This window comes from Heptranchias perlo, chromosome 7 (genome assembly GCF_035084215.1).
Source record: "Heptranchias perlo isolate sHepPer1 chromosome 7, sHepPer1.hap1, whole genome shotgun sequence".
Taxonomy (NCBI): domain Eukaryota; kingdom Metazoa; phylum Chordata; class Chondrichthyes; order Hexanchiformes; family Hexanchidae; genus Heptranchias; species Heptranchias perlo.
In genome coordinates, this window is record NC_090331.1 from 36,275,565 (window position 1) to 36,298,214 (window position 22,650).

Below are 22,650 nucleotides of genomic sequence, written 5' to 3' on the forward strand. Positions count from 1 at the left end.
TGTGCAAATTTATTCATTTGATTGTTCGGAGGAGGGTGGTGGAGGCCAAACTTAACCCAAAGTAACAGAGTGACCTCCTGCAATGAGTGAGGGTCTCCCCCCAACCTGTCAAATTGAACTTTGCAGCTGCCACAGGCTAATGGCTGCAACACGTCCATTTCAACTGGGAGTGTTTCCCCCAGTACGGGAAACACTCTCAGTTAATTTCAAAATCCGATCCCTCCTAAAATATCAGGTCAATCAGTTCTGTAAGCAACCTGAAGTACCTGTTCAAGTACTTTAAGTGGCACCCTGCCGGCTTTAATTGCCGGCGGGAGTCCTACATGCGGGGGCTGCGCGCGCATGTGAGCGCGTCACTGGGGAACCCGGAAATGGGCGGGTTGGAGCCGGGCTCCGGACCCGCCCTGGGAGTCCCGGATTTTCGCAGACCCCCCCGCCACGAACCCACCCGATTGCGGGTGCAAAAATCGAGCCCTTTGTCTCTAACGCTGTTATCGGCAAATATGATGTCCATCATCCATAGTTAGTCATTGCCATAGATTAAAAATGACAATAGTGCAACCACCAATCCTATGGGACTTGATGCAACACCTCCAACCAGTCTGATACTACCCTTCTGACAAGTACTCTGTGTTCCCAATTTTGTAACCAACTTGTTACACAGTTCCATGTTATACCCCGGATTCCTGTGGCCTTTAATTCAATTGGAAGTCTTCATGTAGGACCTTGTCAAAAGACTTCTGACAGCCCAAATAACATGTATTTTAGGGCCTTCACTATCTATCTTATCTGTTACATCCTCAAAGGAGTCAAGGAGGTTTATAAGGTAGGATCTTGCTCTTCTGAATCTATGCTGGCCGTTTCTTAAGTTATTATTAGGCACCTACTCCTCAACACTACTCCTTAGAATTTTACCTATTACTGCTGTTAGCATTGGATAGTTTGTATTTACCAGAGTCAGATTTGCCCCCTCTCCGCTTTTTGAATAAAGGCACGACATTTGGTTGCTCTTATTCATGTAGAATGTTGCTCGTGCCCAATGATTCCTTCAGGATAATAGGTGGTGCCCCTCAAATTTCCTCCTTAGTCTCCTTCAGGGCCCTAGGATATATGCCTACCAACTCATGGAATTTCCTTGCCGTAAACCTCTTTAACTTATTAAGTACCACCGCCACACGGACTTCAAAATCGTCTGGAATGTTGGGTATAGTACAAAAATTGAATCGCAAATTTGTGTATATTTCTTTGGTGATTACATTCAGAATATTTTAACTATTTTATCTTCAATTTCTGTGCCACTTATCTACTAACTTACTCTAGCTGCTCTTTCACTGCTATGATATTGGAAGAATGCTTGGATTTTTGTTAACATGTTTTGCTACCTCATCTCTTGAATTATTTTTACATCTCTGATATCTCTTTCAAGCTGTTCCAGATAATCCCTATATTCCTCCCTGAGTTCTTCCCCTCTATTTTTTTTCTTTGTATATTTTCTTCTTTGTTATTTCTATTTTAATTGTCTAATTCATCTACCCTGAAGACCAAGGTTTTGAAATTCTTCCGGTGGTGAGGAGCTGGTGCTTCTTGCTTCATGATTTGGACATCATCAGAAAACGTTGAACTAACAAAATGATGTCTCCCATCAGAAATCCCCCCCCAGTTCTGCCTCACTTACCCCCAGTGTGAAGTACACCTGTATGATGCAGGTTAAATTGTGTGTCAGGATCAGATTAGCTTCCTAGATTTCCAACTTATCCCGAATATACAGCTTTCCTCTCTCCAGTCTTTTCTGCCCTTGTTGAATATCCCAAGTATATTGAATTTACTCCCATCTAATATCACAGCTTGGCTCAGTTGGTAGAACACTAGGCCAGAAGAAGATTGTGGGATCAAGTCCTACATCAGGACGGTAACATGTAATCTAGACTAGCACTCCAGTGCATTACTGAGGGAGTGCTGTATTGTTGGATGTGTCATCCTTTGGGTCACAACTTCCTATTCAGGTGGATGTTGAAGATCCATTGCACTATTTGAAGAAATGCAGGAAATCATAGAATCATACAGTACAGAAGATGGCCATTCAGCCCATCATGTCTATGCCTGCTCTTTGAAAGAGCTATCCAATTAGTCCCGCTCCCCTGCTCTTCCCCATAGCCCTACAAATTTCTCCTTTTCATGTATATATTCAATTTCCTTTTGAAAGTTACTATTGAATCTGCTTCCACCATCCTTTCAGGTTGTGCATTCCAGATCATGAGATAATGTTGGTGCAGAATGGCTGGTGTTTTCTCCTATATAACAATCACTGTCCTCCAAAAGAAAGTTATTATAAAGCACTGAAAGGTTTTGTCAATATGATAAGGTGCTTTAATGTGATATGGTACTATATAAATGCAAGCATTTCTATTTTGTTTATCTTTTGTGTTGAGCAACGTTCCTCCAATCACTACAATGTAATTTCCTGCTGCTATATATACCTCTAACTCAAACATCTTATTCCTAATGCTCTTTTTATTTATTATTAAATATTACTGTGGTTAGAGGTCCTCTAAATCTCTCCCTCTTATTTCTGCTGTGCTCCACATATACTATTCTGCATGCTTTTCCTCTTCTCTAGCTTCATGACAGTCTCCTACTATAAATCATTCTGCCTCCAGGCCTCAAAACTGTGGAGTTCCTTACTTCCTTCAGCTTCCCTGACTCTTACAATCTACAGGTTTTTAAAACCCAAACCTGGCATCACCTAATCAGTTCTTGATTCATCTAGTCGTCTCCCCTGCTTATTTACCCAAGTAAAAAATATGACTTCACTCCAAAAAGTAATTGATTGGAAGGTAAAGTGTTTTGGGACTTTCTGAAGATGTGATAAGAAACTTTAGGAATGTGATTTCTTTCTGTAGTTTCTTTCCCTACTTTAAAAAAATGTTAGTTCTAGATCATGTGGCAATATTTTGAGAAAGTTTTGTATACTAAGATTTTGGTTTATAGAAAAATCAAAGTTATCATTACCTTACATTGCAATGGTACTATTTTATTTGGAATATTTGTTTTATTGCTCTTTAATTTTTTATTTTTCAAACATTTACAATTTTATTTCTGTAAAATTAGAGAAACATGCTGGCAATGAAAGGCAGTTTACTTTCTAAGAATTATATTTTTTAAAAACTGGCTTCATTGCTCTAAATATTGACAATATTTTGTTGTTAGGCGATGTCTTGTGAATTCAAAAGAACATTCAACCATCAGCCGAAAATGACACTTCCCACTGTACAGCAGAGACCCTCAGGTAGGTGGATATTTGTTTCAAGTGCTGATTAGAATTGATTTGTTCCACATAAACTGATGATGAAAAACACATTTTTTACCATAGCAGTGGTCCTCCCAAATCCTCCAGACTTTGTTAGATCCAGACAGTCTAATTAAAGATCAAAATTCTATAGCATCCTTCTTCTGGCATTTTCTAAAGAAGGGTTAAATAAGTATTCCATTGAATCTTTTTATTTCAGGAATTATGAGTACATTTTCATGCTTCCTTCCATATAGTTGAATTTTCAAGCCCAGTTCATTTTTATCTTTATTTGAACAGTGATTCAGCATGATGTCAAATTAAGATCACATTATGTCTGTCTGTCTGTTTGTCCGTCATCTATATTTGAATTCTTGCATCATAATGCCAGATTTGTAATCACCCATCATTAATCATTGAATGATACTTTTATAGCAAAATCTGTTAGCCCTGAAATTCTGTGGGCGTTCTACTGATGCCTTGCTGCAACTTGGGCGGGAGACCAGAAGAACCCCCAGGGAAATGGTTTTTCTGCTGTTTGTGCTGGTTTCCCAGGATTCCACTGGTCTTCTGCAAGGGTTTCAGGGCCATTGTTCATCATGTGCTTTAAATCTGTCATTTATGTTGAGTCGTTGATGATTTGTTTTCTTCAACATTGTTTAAGTGCCTGTGATTTTACTGCTCGATTGGGTTATTTTCGACTTTTTCTATTCACTAATAATATTACACAAAATCTTTCTTCCCACATTCAACTAATTCCCTAATTTATCCTAAGTATATTCCACTGAAAAAGTCTACAGAATCACATTACACCAACAAAAAATTCTCCATGGTATCGCCACCAACACAGTTCTTTAATATCGCACTAGAAACCTAATAAACATTTATAAGATAAACCCATAAGAAAATTCAGAAAGAAATCTCAAATTTACCCATATTCTTATCCATCCATCTTAGAATTATAGAATGATAGAAAGATACTGCAGAGAAGGAGTCCATTTGGCCCATCATGTTTGTGCCGGCTCTTTGGCAGAGCTGTCCAATTAGTCCCGGTACTTCTGGCTCCCAAGCTCACTTCTCCAGTTTACTGGCCCTGCTTGATCCACTCCTGTTCTTCATCCATGCCCCACTCCTACTACTCTTCCTGCCAGTATGAAGACCCATCTGCTGCTCTTTTGCCCTTAATTCCAGACCTTCCAATATCCCTGCCTCAGCATCATTCCCCACTCCAACCGTGTTCATAAGAACATAAGAAATGGGAGCAGGAGTAGGCCATACGGCCCCTCGAGCCTGCGCCGCCATTCATTCAGATCATGGCTGATTATCGACCTCAACTCCACTTTCCCGCCCGATCCCCATATCCCTTGATTCCCCTAGAGTCCAAAAATCTATCCATCTCAGCCTTGAATATATTCAATGACTCAGCATCCACAACCCCCTGGGGTAGAGAATTCCAAAGATTCACAACCCTCTGCCTGAAGAAATTCCTCCTCATCTCAGTCTTGAGTGGCCGATCCCTTATACTGCGACTATGCCCCCTAGTTCTAGACTCTCTAGCCAAGGGAAACAATCTCTTAGCATTTACCCTGTCAAGCCCCCTCATAATCTTATATGTTTTAATGAGATCACCTCTCATTCTTCTAAACTCCAGAGAGTCTTGGCCCATTCTACTCAACCTCTCTTCATAGGACAACTCTCTCATCCCAAGAATTAATCTAGTGAACCTTTGTTGCACCGCCTCCAAGGCAAGTATATTCTTCCTTAGATAAGGAGACCAAAATTGTATGCAGTACTCCAGATGAGGTCTCACTAAAGCCTTGTACAACTGTAGTAAGAGTTCCTTACTCTTGTACTCCAACCCCCTTGCAATAAAGGCCAACATGCCATTTGCTTTCCTAATTGCCTGCTGTACCTGCATACTAACTTTTTGTGTTTCTTGTACGAGGACACCCAAGTCTCTCTGAATACCAACATTTAATAGTTTCTCACCATTTAAAAAATATTCTGTTTTTCTATTCTTCCTAGCAAAGTGACATTTCTGCAGCCCTTCAAGAACCAGAAATGTACAAATTGATGTATGAGCCAGGTCTATTTTTCACATGATGTTTAATCATGAAAAGGGGAAATGATATTGCTTGATCGTGCTGAAGTTAATTCGGTAGTTGCACTTCTGGGTGTAAAACAGTAAGGCATCTGAGAGACGGCATTTATGTATATTTGATTGGTTTATAGAGTTTTAGTATTTTTCCATCCATGAGTCTGCATGTGTTGTTATATATTCATGCAAAGATGTACATGTTCACACATTTCTAAGGAGTAAAAGAGAAGAGCATCAGAAGTAATTTATAATAGTATAATTTTTCAAAACTTTTTTTGCAGGACCTTTGTTTGGAAGACTTTCTTCACCCACCTTAGGTCATGCTGAAATACAAGTAGGACCAATTTTGCTGCAAGTAATAACAGGAGACATAACAAAGGAGACCACTGATGTCATTGTCAATTCATCAAATAATAAGTTCACACTAAGAACAGGTATTTCAGCACAATGTTCAAAAGTGATTTGAAGAAACAGAATATAATTCCTAATATTTGATTTCCATACAGATTTTATACATCAAAATATAAAACAGCTGAGATAGCGTTTGACCAGTAAAGCAGTTGTAAACCATTAAATAATCACAATATATTGTGGAACAAAGATAAACTAAAAACTGGATACAATAGAAAGAACTTGCGTTTATGATACAAACATTGATACCACCCAATTTACTATCAGAATTCATTGATTAGAGATATCAAATGTTAATTTGGTTTAAATAAGCATGCACCAATCAAAACATATTTTGTTGTGCAGTAACAAGTATGATTAGTGCAGGGATAAATTAATTACCAATTGAAAATTAAGAAATTATTTTATGCTCGTCTAATAAATTAATCATTTCATTTACACATTTAATTTCAGGTGTGTCCAAGGCAATTTTAGATGCTGCTGGTCAAACTGTCGTGGATGAATGCCAACAACTGGGTATAGTTACTGGAGGAATTTGTTTTATTTCCTTATTACCTATGTAATTTATACCTGTAAATATTAAACTCTGTTTTCTGGTTATAAAATTCCGTACTAAAACTAAATGATTGATTTTATACCAGATTATCAAGCAATTCTATAAGGCAGAAACAGAAAGACAGGAACTGGCTGATAATCGAGAAAGTGTTGATGGAGTTGGGGGGGGGGGGTGGGGTTGCAAAAGTGATTGTGGATGGATCAGAGAGGAGGCTGACAAACAGGAACATGGTGGAAGGGTAGGTCCTGATGTTCCAAAAGCAGCCAGGGGCAGTTTGCATCACAGTTTCCTTGACCATCCTCCTCACAAGGCTTCTACACCTTGCCCCCCAAAAATGTCAGATTTTGGTCCTCCCAGTGCTTCCAAACTGTAAATCACAGGCCACCTCAACCCGAGACTTCATTCCCCCACTCCCCCGCCCAGATCCTGGGACTTCCTCTCAGTGCTCAGAAACCTTTAGAACACAATCCCAGTGTTAACTGATCCCAGTGCTGCCCTAATGCTCCCTGACCCTGGAAGCCCTCCCAAATACTCCCAGGGCCACTCTCCATATGTTCCCAAATCCCAGGAATTGTCCCAATTTTCCTAGAACAACACCCTCTGTAGTATTTTTCACCCCCACCCATCCCTCCAGTGCTGATAACAGCAACAACTTGCATTTCTATTGCACCTTTATCATAGCAAATGTCACAAGATGCTTTGCAGATACGTAATCAGGCAAGAATGGACATGGAGCCAAAGAAGGAGATATTAGGGGGGGTGACCAAAAATTTGGTCAAAGATGTGGATTTTAACGAGGTTCTTAAAGGAGGAGAAGGAGAAGAGGTGGAGAGGTTTAGGGAAGGAATTCCAGAGCATAGGGCTCAGATGGCTGAAGGCATGGCCCCCAATGGTGGGGTGAAGGATGTACAAGAGACAAGAGTTGGAGGAATGCAGAGTTCTGGGAGGGTTGTAGGGCTGGAGGATGTTACAGAGATAGGGAGCGGTGAGGACATGAAGGGATTTAAACACAAGGATGAGAATTTTACATTTGAGCATTGGGGGACTGGGAGCTAATGTGGCTCAGTGAGCACAGCGGTGATGTGTGAGTGAAATGGCACAGAATAGGATACAGGCAGTAGAGTTTTGGAGGATCTGAAGTTTACGGAGGGTCGAAGATGGGATGGCCAGGCGAGCATTGAGTCTGGAGGTGAGAAAGGCATGGATGAGGGTTTCAGCAGGTCGGCTAAGGCAGAGACAGAGGCGGGCGGGCGATGTTCTGGAGGTTAGACAGACTTTGTGATGGAGAGGATATAAATCGGAAGCTCAGCTCAACCGAGCTTGAGAACCGCCTGGTTCAAACTGAGACAATGGTCGTGGAGGAGGATGAAAACGGAGGCGAGGGTATGGAGTTTGTGGCGGGACCGAAGACAATGGCATTGGTCTTCCCAATGTTTAACTGGAGGAAATTGCAGCTCATCCAGGACTGGATGTCGGGCAAGCAGTCCGACAATACAGAGGCAGTGGAGGGGTCGAGAAGTAGAGCTGGGTGTCATCAGCGTACATGCGATAATCGATATCAGGCCTTCCGATGATGTTGCTAGGGGTAAATTTGAGATGATGAGAAGGAGGGGATGCAAGGATAGATCCTGGGAGGATACATCACTGTCCCTGATTATACTAAGAAAATCTCCGACTCACCATCAGCAATGCCACAGAAGATCTGCAGCTATATATAAAACATTTTACATTGAGCACAGTCTTTTTGTACGACAAAACATCACAGATATCGCTTATTAAAGCATCATGTCCCATTTACAGCCCATTTGGCGCAAATATCACATTCATAAAATAGCAACAAATCACATCTGAACAGGTAGGAAATGTACCAATTTTCTTTTTCTAATGAACAAATAGCAAGAAGGTACAAAAAATACCAATTGAAAATCAGCAGTCAGAAAAGAGCTATCAATAAAAGAACTAGCAAGGAGAAGGAGAAGCATTGAAATAACTCAAAATATCTTTTGAAAATGGTTTCAACCACTATCTTGTCAGTAATCTGAGGACTAAATATGAAAAATAAGGTTTGCAACATAATATTCTTTTTTTAATTACATAAATCACCAATCTTGCTCTTATAGCTTTTTCTGTGTTTGAAATTTCTCCAATAACATTTCCCTGTGGAGCCCTATCCGTTTTCACATTCCTGGGACTTGAGTTCATGGTATTTCCCACAAATGCTGTGGGAAATACCATGAACTCAAGTCCCAGGAATGTGAAAATCACTCTGTCATTATCACCTGTCCTGAATGAAGAGGCTCAACCAGGTTTCAGACCATAAAGCCTAGAAGGCATCAGTATCACTCTGCGTGATATAACTCCCAGAATTCAGATTCGACTGCCTCCTTTCTAAGCCCGATGAACACCAGTATATTTTGAAGGAGGGAGCACTCTCTGAGGTACCTATGAAGAAGAATGATGTAACTAACTATATAGTAAGGTTTTATTTTATAAAATAATGCAATTATGGTATATGTTATTGATGAACTAAGTCTGCCATTGCCACCAGCTTCAGGTCCCAGACATTTCTGCTTCCAGTTGCCAGATAACAAGAAACCAAATCCACTCTGTCCTTGCTTCAACTCAGGCCTCCTGTCCTGCTGCATCTCCACTCAGCACACACTTCACCCAATCCTTTGTTCTTTGTCCTTATGTTGCAATTCCCCTACCTGTGCTCCATTCCCTATCTGACTGAACCACTCCCTGGCCTGTGTCCTGAATTATCTGTGAGCAGTGCCACAGAAGATTATAAAAACTATCTTCTTAAAAAGCAATTAAAATATTACTGAAGGAGAAACTTGCACTATTAATTACAGAACTGTTATTTCTATATTATTTTTATGTTACAATAAGCTTACAAAAATTAGATGAAGTAATTCTCTATTTATTTTGAAGGCTTACAGCCAAACAGTGGAATAATAATGACAAATCCGGGAGATCTACAGTGTCAAAATATAATTCACATGATTGGGCAAAAATACCCAAGTCAAATAAAAGCTTTTGTTGGTGAAATTCTTCAGGAGTGTGAACAAAACAAATTCACTTCAGTTTCTTTCCCTGCGCTTGGAACAGGTTTGAACTTTGCTCAATTTTTTTTGTCAATATTTTGTGTTTCATTATACATTAAAAATAAGTAAAATCTTTAGAGGATTAAGGTTGTAAAGCTGCTACGCGTAAGGTTTGTTTTGAATATGGTTAAGTGTTATGGCTATATGGGGCGTGGAGGAAGCAAGTCCAGCAAGGAAAGCATTGGTGAAGTCAAGTCTGGAAGTGACAAAGGCATGTATGAAGGTTTCAGCAGTGAAGGGGCTGAGGTAATGGTTGGAGGCAGGCAATGTTGTGGAGATGGGAGTATGCAGTCTTTGTAATGGAAAGGATATCACATCTGACAGGACAGCGAGTGCTGAAAAATGGAAGTGGGGTCTTATTAGCTGCCCAGATACCAAGAAGATGCTTATAATAGAAGGAATTGCAAGAAAGGGGGAAGGCAGACTGAAGACAGTCAACATTGAGGGTGAGAAAGTGGAAAGTGAAGGACATACATGAAATAACTAGCATTTTTATAGCACCATATCACATACTCAGGATGTGCCAGAGCACTTTATAGCTATTGGGTTACTTTTGAAGTATAATCACTATAGTTATGTAGACAAACATGGCAGCCATTTGCTCACAGCAAGGTCCCAAAAAACAGTAAATAAATGAATCACAACATAATTTCTCTTTCAGTTGAAGGAAGAATGTTAACCAGGAGTGTCAGCCATATTGTGTGCTTAAGTCCCCCACTTTCTAACTTTTGAGTTAAGTGCTACCAACTGAGCTAAGCTGTCAGTTGGTCAAGAAATACATTTCTGTGGCTGCAAGTGTTTTTGTCAGATAATAGCAACTAATCTGTGATGTGAAAACGACAGTAGCTCATTGGCACTTCTGCATGATATTGATAGCTGGACCCTGGCAAGGTTACCGGAGTAGAGGGTGAATGCCATTCACTTGCTTAAAGGATTTGGCAGCCAGTTTTAGCTGTGCCAGTTTGATCTCATGCAAGAAGATGGTAAAGGCATATAAAATCAATTGAGTTCTTAAACATAAATGTGATGAAAAAAATAAAAGTTAAAATAGAAATATTTAAATAATGTAAAATAAAAAGTTAAAATAGTAGGTATAAAATAAAGAAAAGATAAGCAGAGCAGAAGTAAAATTTTAATCACTTTTATTTGGAACTAATATATTTTAGCTGTTTAGCATTAATACAGTAATGAAACTATTTCAGACACCTGAGTAGCATTATTATTGTAACTGAGAATTTTTTGGTGTCATGGGGCATGAACTGAAATGATTCAAAAAAATGAATGTAGAAATCCCTGGACCTGCTATCAATTAAAGGACTAACCAAGGGCACAGGAAGAACTTAGAGAAATTGGTTCCTTAGCCAATGAATTGTTGTAAAGGTGACCAGAAGGCCAGGTCATGTATGTAAATTTTAAACTGTTTTTCACCCCAATAAATAGGACAAGGAGGAGCAAACCCTTCCCAAGTTGCTGATGCAATGATTGATTCAGTTGCTGAGTTTGCAGGCAGAAAATCTCCAACTTCTTTGCACAAAATTCGCTTTGTTATTTTCCAACCACAAATGTTAAATGAATTTTCTAGCAGTATGCAGAAATGTGAAGGATCCAATCTTCCAGAAACAGAATCTCTCTGGAAAAAGGCCAAGAGTAAGTATCAAAACATTTTACAAAGCAAAAAATATTTATGTATATTCATGTTTTGTCCTAATGGATAATATTTCTGATGCTCCTAGATGCAGTGACAACCGTGCTTTTTGGAGATCAAAGTAAAAGTAAAGATAAACAATTCTTCGCTGAAGAACATATTGTATTAGAAGATCAGATAGAGCCAGCTCTATTTGAGATCTGTGGAAGCAGCAAGCAAATCGTAGAAAGCACTAAATCCTGGCTAGAAAAATTAATTTTAACGGAGCAGGATGACAAAGTCATTAGCAGTGACTACATATTTCAGTTTTCTGAAAAAGAACGCGAAGAATTAAACCACCTCCATAAAAGTTTGCAAATCAAGGTAGAGCTGGAATGTAACAGATCTGGGGCTCAGATCAAAGTTTGTGGTCTCGCTAGGGATGTTTTGACTGCCTATTCCAAAATTCAGGAAATGGTTAACAATATCAGAGGAGAAGAATCCAGAAGAAGAGATGAGGAACTTATCAGCAATTTGCTGGAATGGCAGTTTCAACAAGGCACTCAGTTCATATCATTTGACAGTGCTACAAACCTCAAACTGGAAAAGGCATTCAATGAAAACAAAACTACAACTGATATTGAATTGCGAGGCAGAACATTTACTGTGGAGTTGAGGAAGGATACTGCAGTTGACAATCAGGGAAATAAAATTACTCTGAAAAGGGTTTTAAAAACAGAAGGTAAAATTTTTCATGCTACATAATTTACACTGCCCATTTTTATTCAAAAGAGTATGCATATCAGAATTTGGATACATTTTCTACAAGGGATAAAGTGGGTGGTAAAGTGGACCAGGAGACTCTTTTTGCCCTGTGGATGATGGCATGCTAGAAAGAAACCTACGTAAGGTTAGTTTGGGCAGTCTCAATTCAGTTTGAAGTGCACATTGGTTCACAGTACAAAACTGCCTATAATTCTGTCATTAATTGGAACTAAACTAGCAATCTTAAGGACTAAGGATGACTTGTGTGGTAAACGGAAATAATCTCGCTGGTGTAGTAGAATACTGCTCAGAGCTGGAGATGTTAGGGCAAAGTATTCACTGAATAATTTTTTAAATAAAAGAAAATATTTTGCAATCCTTTTACTTGCCCAGAAGAAAAAGCTAAAAGACTTGTGCACTCTTTTTGTTTACAACATCGTGGACAAATAATTTGCTTCATTCATATGGTGCCATATTTTGTGTGTTTGTAAACAAATGGCACAAAAAGTTTCCCCAAGGGCTTTTCTCATGTTGTCATCCCTTTAAATCAGAGAAACTTTAATCTGTATCTGGCTTATCTTATATTGAACCTGGTAGCACTTGATACAGTCATTGGATGCTTAAAGTGGAAAAATATTCTAGCTTTGATAACCATCTCTTTGATAAGCTAAGAAAATGTTAAACTAGCATGTGAACTATGATAAAAATATGAGGTGATTTATTTTGTATATTTGCAGGATTGTCAACCAACAGCATTCCAAACCATTGGGATGACATGCAAACATCACAATACCGATCTGTGCAGCTGCAGCAACAATCCAAAGAATATCAGGATGTGGAGAAATCATTCAAAACAGGGTCTTACCTGCTTCAGATTGTGAAGGTATTTCAATATTTTAACATTAGTTGATATATAATCCCCTTTTCATGGCATAATAACATAACGAGATAATGGAAAGTGACCATACCTTCAATTAAAATGTGATTGGAAGTTGCATACCTCCAAATTTAGATAAATATGACTAACGTGTTTATGTTGTGCAGTTCATCACCTGTTTGATTTGTGTTTTATTTATAACCCAGTATAAAACAATTTGATAGAATGGTACAAACACACTGGTTCTAGAGATCAGCAATAGAAAATTGTTCGCAGTTGACTAAAAACATCACTGTTAATCTTAAATTATGTGGAGTCTTCTCTACATGTGTATTTTAGAAAATTTGCATATTACTGCTTGACAAAAAATTGCCGAAGAAATACAGGGGGGGATTCTCCTGAGTTACTGCCCATTTTGGAGTGGATTAGGGGCAGTAAAAAGAGCAGAATGGTTTTTTGAAGCTACCACCTCAAATCCATCTCAAAAAAACTGCACCTGCATTCTCCTCCCAAAAATCCACCAGACCCTTTTAATACCAGCCAGATGTGCTTGCTGCCCCTGTAAATTAAGTCAAGAGGGTGTGGCCAGCCCCTCCAACTCACTCCCCTCCATTTCCGCCCTAAACCTGTGCCAAAGAATTAACACCATTATAAATGTCCCTGAGGTGGCTATTTTGGGTGCTCATACTGAAGATTAGTGTTTCTTTGCCAGCATAGAATTTTCACTTCACATAGAACCTGAGTCAAAACCAGAGACCAAGGAGATAGGGCCTATTAAAAGTGGCATTAACTGGGGACTAACCAGACATTGTGCAGTACAGGGAATTTCTGGGTATGGTTTCAGGGGGTTATAGGATTACTGTTAGTTACAGGTAGGACATTGGGGCATTACATCTATTACTACCAGTTACTTATAGACTATCAGTGAATTATTGAATTATTGTTGCTTATGAGGGAAATCTGTGTGTTACCAGTATTACTATCAGTTATTGGTGCAATTTCAGTGAGTTAATATTAGTTACTGGTGGAATCAAATTTCCTCCCACCTCTGGTTTCCCCATGAATCACTACCCACCCTTGGTTTCTCCTTTCCTTGGTTCTTGGAAGTTCTCGCACAATAGCTGCTGGTGCGAAACCATGAGCAAAGATACTCAACTACGGGAGAACCAACCTTTATCAGGTAAATGCAGTAACATTTGTAGATGTCATGTGATCAGATGTCACATTTGTTGATGACATGTGATCAGAACATCACGTGATCAAACCTCCAGGAATGCCTCCAACCGGAATTGGCAACAAATTGGATACAAATTGGAGGAGGCCGTTTTGTGTGCTCATACTGAAGGTTAGTATTTCCTGCATAGGATTCTTTAAAATATTGTGTTGTCAGAATTTTTGCTGCTACTTCTACAGAGCTCTGCTCAAAGTACTGCTTGATACTCTGGATTGATTTCCCCATGGAAATGCCTTTGTTTTTTTGTTATGAAGAAGGGTGTAGAAACATGATTACCATAGCACATTCACTTTTTTGTTGTTACACTTTTTTTTGTATGGATTATCGAGCATTTTTCCCAAAAAGCAACTTCTGTCCAGATAATGGGAAAGGGTTTGAAGAGATATTGGAATACGGTGGATAAATGTGATTGGAACTATTTCTCTGGAGGGTAAATGTTGACATGGACTAGTTGGGCCAAATGATCTGTTTCTGTGTTGTAACTTCTGTGACATACAAGAGATCAGATTAGAGACTTTTACAGTCAGACTTCATGAACGCATCTATTCCCTATGTGTTCGTACCCCCTCACCAGGGTCTGCAGATCAAGATGGTCTTATTTAGATTTCTCTGAATGTCAATGCATCAGAAGGCAGTACATTCCCCCAGAAGGCTACTGGGGAAATACGTCAACTGCTGGCTGAAGACCCGTAGCCCATTTTCATCATGAGAACAGCATTGCCTGTACTAGTCCAGGTCACCGCTGCCCTTCTTTGCATCTGGATCTTTCCAGGTAAACTCAGGTGACCTGTGCTGCATTGGCCAGTCAGCAGCTCACCGCTGCATCAAGAAGGTCACTAATGCTCTCATCAGGAGGACTGCACAATATATTTCCTGCTCAATGGAACCAGAGAAGCAAAAAGATTCAGAGAGAAAGCTATCCAGTTCTATAGGCTAGCTGGCTTCCCACAAGTGGAGGGTGCAATTGATGGAACTCATGCGCCACTCAAAATCCCCTATGAAAACGACCGCTAATTTATGAATAGAAAGGGCTTCCATTGCATCACTGTGCAACTCGTTTGCGATGCCAATCACTTGATCCTTACAGTGGCGAGCGTTAAGACCACCCCACCACAAACTTGAGTTGGTCAGAAATTCAATATCAGTAAAAACCATGACAAACCCTCAAACACCCTTGTGCATCCCCTTCATACTCACGACACGTTTGCCTTACGCTGCCTACTGCACATATGTGATGCATGCCCTGTGGCTGCAGCACAGGTAGTGGCAGGTTGAGTGAGGCTGACTGTGAAAGAGATGCACGAGAGGGTGAGTATGAGATAGAGCCATGAGATTGTATGAGGATTAGGTTGAGTGGTAGTGGCGGGATGAGTACTGGCGAGGTGAGTAAGTGCAGGTAAGATGAGGATGAGCTTTGAGTGGGTATGAGGGGTGATGTGACAGAGTAGTGTTGGCAGTGCAGAAGGAGATGTGGGGTGGGGGCGGTGATGTGGCAGATGGAGTGTAGGGGAATAAGTAAGTGTACTCACTTTGGCTGACCTACTTAGGTCATTGGAGCGCCTCCTGCACTGTATGCAGGTGGGCGATATGTTGGTGGTGCAGATGACCTCCTCTGCCACCTCGAGCCAGGCCTTCCTGATGGCAGAGGCAGGCCGCTTCCTCCCGCCCGCCAGGGTGAAGATCTCTGTCCTCCCTCTCCTCCTCACCCCATCTAATGATACCTGGAGTGAGGCATCATTAAACTGGGAGCAGCCTTCCCCCTGGGCTGCTCCATGCTGTAATTTTTCCTATTTCTTGCGGCATCAGTCAGTGGAGGACTGCCCCTTTAAATAGAGCTCCTCCAGCTGACAGACCTTACTGCGCATGCGCAGTCCCCCCGACGCTCAGATCAGCAGTGGGGAACCCGGAAGACCAGGTAAGTGGATCCAATTAGGCTGCGATCGCGCAGGGGGCAGACTAATTTCACCGGGCGCATTACCCACGTGCCCAATAGCCCTCCCGCCGCGAACCTGCAGCCCTGCTAACATCAAGCCCCATATGTTTTCCAGATGTTTCATTAATGAATGATTGAATAGGAGATAGAAAGCAAAAAAACTGCAGGTGCTGGAAATCTGAAACAAAAACACAAAATACTGGAAACATTCAGCAAATCAGGTAGCATCACTGGAGAGAACAGACGATTTAACATTTTGGATGTGGACACTTCTTTTGTAATAGAAGCCGACTTTGTTTGGTATTAAGTACTTTGAGCTTTATTTTAAAAATTAACCTGTCTATAAATTTGACCAAGAAATTTCCTTTAACAGATTGAAAGATTGCAAAACCTATGTCTTTGGAAGAATTATATGATTAAAAAACAACTGCTGGAAGAAAAAAATCCTGTTGGCACTAATAATGAAAGGATCTTATTTCATGGAACAGCACCAGACACACTCGATTCAATCAACCATCATGGATTTAATCGCAGCTATGCAGGAAGGAATGGTAAGGAATAGTATTTCTTTATCAAAAGGGAAAAACTGTAAATGCTGGAAATCTGAAATCAAAACAGAACATATTGAGAATGTAAAGCAGGTCAGTAAGCATCCGTAAAGAGAAAAGCCAGGCTATGATATTTTGGGTGTGTACCTTTCATCAGAACTATAGTCTTTTCCTGATCTTTTATTTTAAAAAATATGTGTGGCTATTTTCTTGAGAGCGAAACTTTAGTACACTTTTTGAAAAAAATAATTTAAGATTATATTTTGAGTATAATATTAGACAACATGGGGCCGATTTTCGTACCCCTACTACTCTGCTTAAGCCGGACAACGGGCCGGTAGGCAGACGAAAATGTGGAAAAAGTCTCACCCACTTTCTGCCTAAGGCCTGCCCAACTTGATTTTCGAGCGAGACTTAAAATGGGAGGCCAGTGCTACCACCCAAAACAGGACCGCGATGCACCCTGCCTGCCCGATTACCACAGCAAACTAAAATCGGCTCCACACCTTCAAACCTCTTAGTTAGAATCATAGAAAGGTTACAGCATGGAAGGAGGCCATTTGGCTCATCAAGTCCGCACCAGCTCTAGGCAAGAGCAATCCAGCTAGTCCCACTCCCCCACCCTTTCCCAGTGGCCCTCCAGTTTTTTTTCTTTCAAGTACTTATTCAGTTCCCTTTTGAAGGCCATGATTGAATCGGCCTCCACCACCCCTCGGGCAGTGCATTCCAGATCCTAACCACTCGCTGTGTAAAAAAGTTTTTCCTCATGTCACCTTTCGTTCTTTTGCCAATCACCTTAAATCTATGTCCTCTGGTCCTTGACCCTTCTGCCAATGGGAACAGTTTCTCTCTATCTACTCTGTCTAGGCCCTGCATGATTTTGAATACCTCTATCAAATCTCCTCGCAACCGTCTCTGTTCCAAGGAAAACAACCCCAGCTTCTCCAGTCTATCCACTTAACTAAAGTCCCTCATCCTTGGAATCATTCTAGTAAATATCTTCTGCACCCTCTCTAAGGCCGTCACATCTTTCCTAAAGTGTGGTGCCCAGAACTGGACACAATACTCCAGTTGTGGCTGAACCAATGTTTCATAAAGGTTCATCATGACTTCCATACTTTTGTACTCTATGCTTCTATTTATAAAGCCCAAGATCCCGCATGCTTTTTTAACCGCTTTCTCAACCTGCCCTGCCACCTTCAACGATTTGTGCACATATACCCCCAGATCTCTCTGTTCTTGTACCCCTTTTAGAGTTGTGCCCTCTATTTATATTGCCTCTCCTCACTCTTCCTACCAAAATGTATCACTTCGCATTTTTCTGCGTTAAATTTCATCTGCCACGTGTCCGCCCATGCCACCAGCCTGTCTTTATCGTCTTGAAGTCTGTCACTATCCTCCTCACTGTTTACTACCCTTCCAAGTTTTGTGTCATCTGCAAATTTGGAAATTGTGCCCAATACACCCAAGTCCAAGTCATTAATATGTATCAAGAAAAGCAATGGTCCCATCACCGACCCCTGGGGAACACCACTGTACACCTCCCTCCAGTCCGAAAAACAACCGTTCACCACTACTCTCTGTTTCCTGTTCCTTAGCCAATTCTGTATCCATGTTGCTACTGCCCCCTTTATTCCATGGGCCGCAATCTTATTGGTAAAAAAAATTATTCGATTTGTGGAGGTGGATCTTAAAGGTGCATAATTTAGGGATGTTCAAAGCAGATCTGTTTCTGGTATATTTTCTTGAAAAGAGTAATATTATGATATCTGATTCTTTCAGAATGAAAAATGAATTGCACAATTAAGCAAGTTTTTTTTTTCTTTTGGTAGCTACAATGTATGGAAATGGAACCTATTTTGCCATAGATGCAAATTATTCTGCTCAGGAAACATACTCAAGGTCTGACCTGAACGGATTTAAGTACATTTATCGTGCTCGAGTACTTACTGGAGTCTATTGTCGAGGACAGGGAGGAATGGTCATTCCCCCTTCAAAAAATTCAACAAATCCTACAGACTTGTATGACAGTGTCACTGACAATGTATCGAATCCATCAATGTTCATCATTTTCAATGATATTCAAGCTTATCCAGAATACTTAATCACCTTTAAATTACTGCATCGTTTCAGATAGAAAATGCCACTTGATTTCAATTGCTTATTATGTGTTCTTTATACCTGTGTAACTCAACTAAAATTGGAATTCAACTTCCTGAAACTCTTTCAGGTCTACAGTAGAATTTCCATGCTGAAATCATTTTTAATATGTGAAAATCAATCTAAACAGCCATCGAAAGGGCTGGATGGCAGAGCTAGCACACTGCTATTTTATATCTAAACATCAGATTCAAATCCAGATCAGACTGGGTTGACCTTTTTCTCTCTTTGCTATCTGTAGGTATCTAATGGGCAGTCTCAAGCCAGTTCCTAATGGGCAGGTGCCCTAAGATTAAACTGCTGTCAGATTGGTACTAGATTTGGCAAGCAAAGGCAGTAAGGACATTTTCCATGGTATGGCAATTAGAAAAGTTTACACTGGTGTAATCGGGGGTGCTAGTCTGATTACTTATGAAATTTTTCCATTGTTTAACTGACTCCTTTTGCACATATCTCTAGTGACAGCATTCTTGCCACCACCAGCTTGACAGCAATCCCCTAGCTTTCCTGAAGCCCGAAGTGAGAGGGGGTTAAATTGGATAACCCCCGAAAACGTGCATAGGGATCACGGTATTCGATTAACCCGCGCCCAATCATTGCATTGCAGACAGTATGTTAAATTGGTGCTGCCTGCTATTTTAAATCAGCAGGGGGCCCGATATTGCGAGTGGCTAGCGCTACTTAAAGGCAGCCTGCACCTCTTAAAGGGGACCTGCAATTGACCTGTATTGAAGGTGAAGACTGCTGAAAAACAAGCCTGTGCCGTGCTATTGTATCATCGAAGTTTCTGCAAAGCTTGAAAAATGGAACAAAGTACAATTATGCTGAACATGCAGGGGAAAACCTTGTCCTTATTCTAAGTTTGTGGTAGGCATTTAGTCCATATTATAGAAAGGATGTAGAGGCATTGGAGAAGTTGCAAAAAAGGTTCGCAAGGATGGTACTAGAACTGTGAGGATATCCCTATCAGGAAAGGCTGAACAGGCTGGGGCTCTTCTCTCTAGAAAAGAGAATGTTGAGGGGTGACCTGATAGAGGTCTTTAAGATAATGATAGGGTTTGATAGGGTTGACATAGGGAAAATGTTTCCACTTGAGGGGGAGTCCAAAACTAGAGGTCATAAATATAAAATAGCGGCTAAGAAGTCCAATAGGAATTCGGGAGGGACTTCTTTACCCAAAGAGTGATAAGAATGTGGAACTCGTTACCATAAGGAGTTGCTGAGGCAAATAGCATAGATGCATTTAAGAAGAAGCTAGATAAGCACATGAGGGAGAAAGGAATTGAAGGATATGTTGATGGGGTTAGATGAAGTAGGGAGGGAGGAGGCACGTGTGGAGCATAAACACTGGCATAGACCAGTTGGGCCGAATGGCCTTTTTCTGAGCTGTAGTTTCGATGTAACTTGATGTAAAGGGCCGCAGGCTACCAAAATTACAGCAATATATTGACAATATTCATAGTAATATACATAGCCATTTGTCTGCTTGATTTTTATTTTAATAAATACTTTAACCAGTATTCATAGACTGGCTTAATTTAAAAAGGAATAAATGTTTGTTTGTATCACAGCAGTGATTGTGATGATGCACTTTTCTTTCCTAGTCTGACATATGCTCTTGTCCCCTTCATACAATAGCTCAATGACTATGCAGACCAAGAAGATGCCAGGTTTATCCCAGTCTATGTTGAGTTAGCTAACCTCATCTGAGAAGGTAGTGATAATGCTCCAATTGGCATCAGAATTATAGAAAGATTACAGAACACAAGGAGGCCATTCGGCCCATCGAGTCTGTGCCGGCTCTCTGCAAGAGCAATCTAGCTAGTCCCACTCCCCCACCCTATCCCCGTAGCCCTGCAGATTTTTTCCCTTCAAGTACTTATCCAGTTCCCTTTTGAAAGCTTTTTGAGCTTGACAAATATTAACACCTGTGACATATTTGCATATTTGTTATATTTAATGTAAGATGTCTGACCTCTTTTACTTATGTAAACAATCTTACAACACCAAGTTATAGTCCAACAATTTTATTTGAAAATCACAAGCTTTCGGAGGCTTCCTCCTTCGTCAGGTGAATTTTACTTAGTCCTAATCACGATCATAGCGACCCCTTGATTGTGTGGATGTTGAGTATAGAGCTAAGTTCAGAGATGATGGCCTTCACAGTTAAATAGCTCATGGAATCATTGCCCAATTGACTAGTGAAGAGCTGCTAGTTGGACTCAGTTTCAGAGGGCCCATGGAATTGCTCCATTAATGATAAGTACTCAAAAAATTAACACTTTTGCTTCAAGATTAAGGGTAATGTAATTTGGTAGTTGTTGTAAGACATAGTTGGAAAGTATTTTCAGCAAGATTACAAGATAGGGAGGCTGACTGATCATATAACATCAACACCAAAAAAGGTGATGCTCAGGAGTTAGTGCTGGTTATGAAATGTTTAACTACATTTTTCAGGCACAATTTCAAACAAATTATGCTAAGTCATATGTTATTTTGTTCAATATGATCTCTTCTACAATTTTACTTTGTATTTGCAAAATAATTTCAATTTAATTTCATATGCGCAATTTTAGGCAAGCTGAATTAAGTAGAATGATGTACAACATGCCATGCTTGGTATAAAAATGGGCTTGCAGTTTCTACATGAAAAAATTCTTGAACCTGCAGAGAACGTAAAGGACAAAAAATGGGTGGCTATCCAGGTCCTGTCTCCTTAGAGGTGGAGAGAAGAAGGGACATCCACAGTGGGGGCAGGAGGCCCTCCAGACATATGGTCAGGAGGCAGTGGGAGGAAGTAGCGGTGGAGGTCAATGCCAATGTTGAAAAGGGGCTTCCAGGGCATCACAGCAGTCCAGCAATCTGTTCTCCAACAGATCACCAGGATTGCTGAGGCAACGCCCCAGGAGAGTCACAGTGACTCCATGGAAGAGGAACCTGCTGCCCTCTCTCAGGATGACAGCATTCCTGCTCCCACCCCTGCCACTCCGCCATTGCCCTTGCTGTTGCCTGTCAGCCAGCCAGCCAGCCCACACTGCTGCAGCCCTGGCCAAGATGGTGCAGTCTGAAGCCGGACCGTCTAGGCCCAGAGCTATTCGAGGTCGTCCTCCAAGGCCATCTGCTACCTCCTCAATTGAAGGTCCCATGTTCCAGCCACTGGGGAAGCACCTCACAGAAGCACTAGGAAAGGTAACAGCAAACGAAAGACAGGCACTAAGGGAATGCACAAAGGTGAATAGTTTCATTTTGTGTGAATTGATAAATTTACATTTGATTTTGGTGGTGGTTTTTATTTCTGTGGTGAACTGAGGGAGGAACCAATATGTGTTGTCAGAAAGAGGATGATGTGATGGTCAGTGATAGAGGAAAAGTAAGGAGTGTAGGACTGTTGGTGAATGGGGAGGTGTAGTTGAGGATACTGGTATTGCTCATGAATAATCTGATCACGTAGAGGCCTGGCAGAAAGGGATTGTCTACGTTGCAGCCTCCTTTCCTCTTCCTCTAGATCCTCCTGCACTTCCTCCTCCTTCTCCTCCTCCTCCCTCTTCAAGCAGCTACTCTTCATTCTCCCAGGCATGTTCAATTCCCAGAGTAAGCCCTACCAGGCCACCCACGTCTGGAAGAAACTTTTTTCAGCACACTACTTTAAATGACACAGAAAAGAACTGCAAGACTAGCCAGACCCCTCACTTAAACTTTAGCCAAGTATAGGAAAACTCCAAAAACGCGTACAATTGCATCAGCAGCCAGAAGAAATAATCCAGCAACTAACCCGTAAGTACTTAATGATCGCTTTAAATAGCGCTAGTGGTAAATAGCTGTTCAACTTCGTCTTCAGCTGTGCAAGTTTAAGACAGGGCATTGGGTGGAGTGTGTAGCTACAAAATGGCATGGGTGGCTTCAAATCAGTGTTGCACACAGATTCACTGGGTGGATACAGCAGAGGGAAATCTAGTCCTTTGTGTCTGTAACAATTTGGTTCACTGCAATGTCTGAGGGGAGTATTCTTCAGGGTAACGAGCCCATTAATTTAGACTGATCAGTTGAGGTG

General features: G+C 40.8%; 1 protein-coding gene across 1 annotated transcript in view; it reads left to right on the forward strand.

Moving 5' to 3' along the window:
* LOC137323995 (uncharacterized) overlaps positions 1-22,650 on the forward strand; it is a 98,489-nt gene that overhangs the window by 23,158 nt on the left and 52,681 nt on the right. The window contains exons 10-18 of the mRNA XM_067988166.1: positions 3,208-3,286; positions 5,666-5,818; positions 6,249-6,311; positions 9,286-9,462; positions 10,899-11,105; positions 11,192-11,824; positions 12,585-12,730; positions 16,265-16,442; positions 18,272-18,565. Of these exons, the coding sequence (XP_067844267.1) occupies positions 3,208-3,286; positions 5,666-5,818; positions 6,249-6,311; positions 9,286-9,462; positions 10,899-11,105; positions 11,192-11,824; positions 12,585-12,730; positions 16,265-16,442; positions 18,272-18,565 (1,930 nt within the window). The remainder of the gene's footprint in view (positions 1-3,207; positions 3,287-5,665; positions 5,819-6,248; positions 6,312-9,285; positions 9,463-10,898; positions 11,106-11,191; positions 11,825-12,584; positions 12,731-16,264; positions 16,443-18,271; positions 18,566-22,650) is intronic.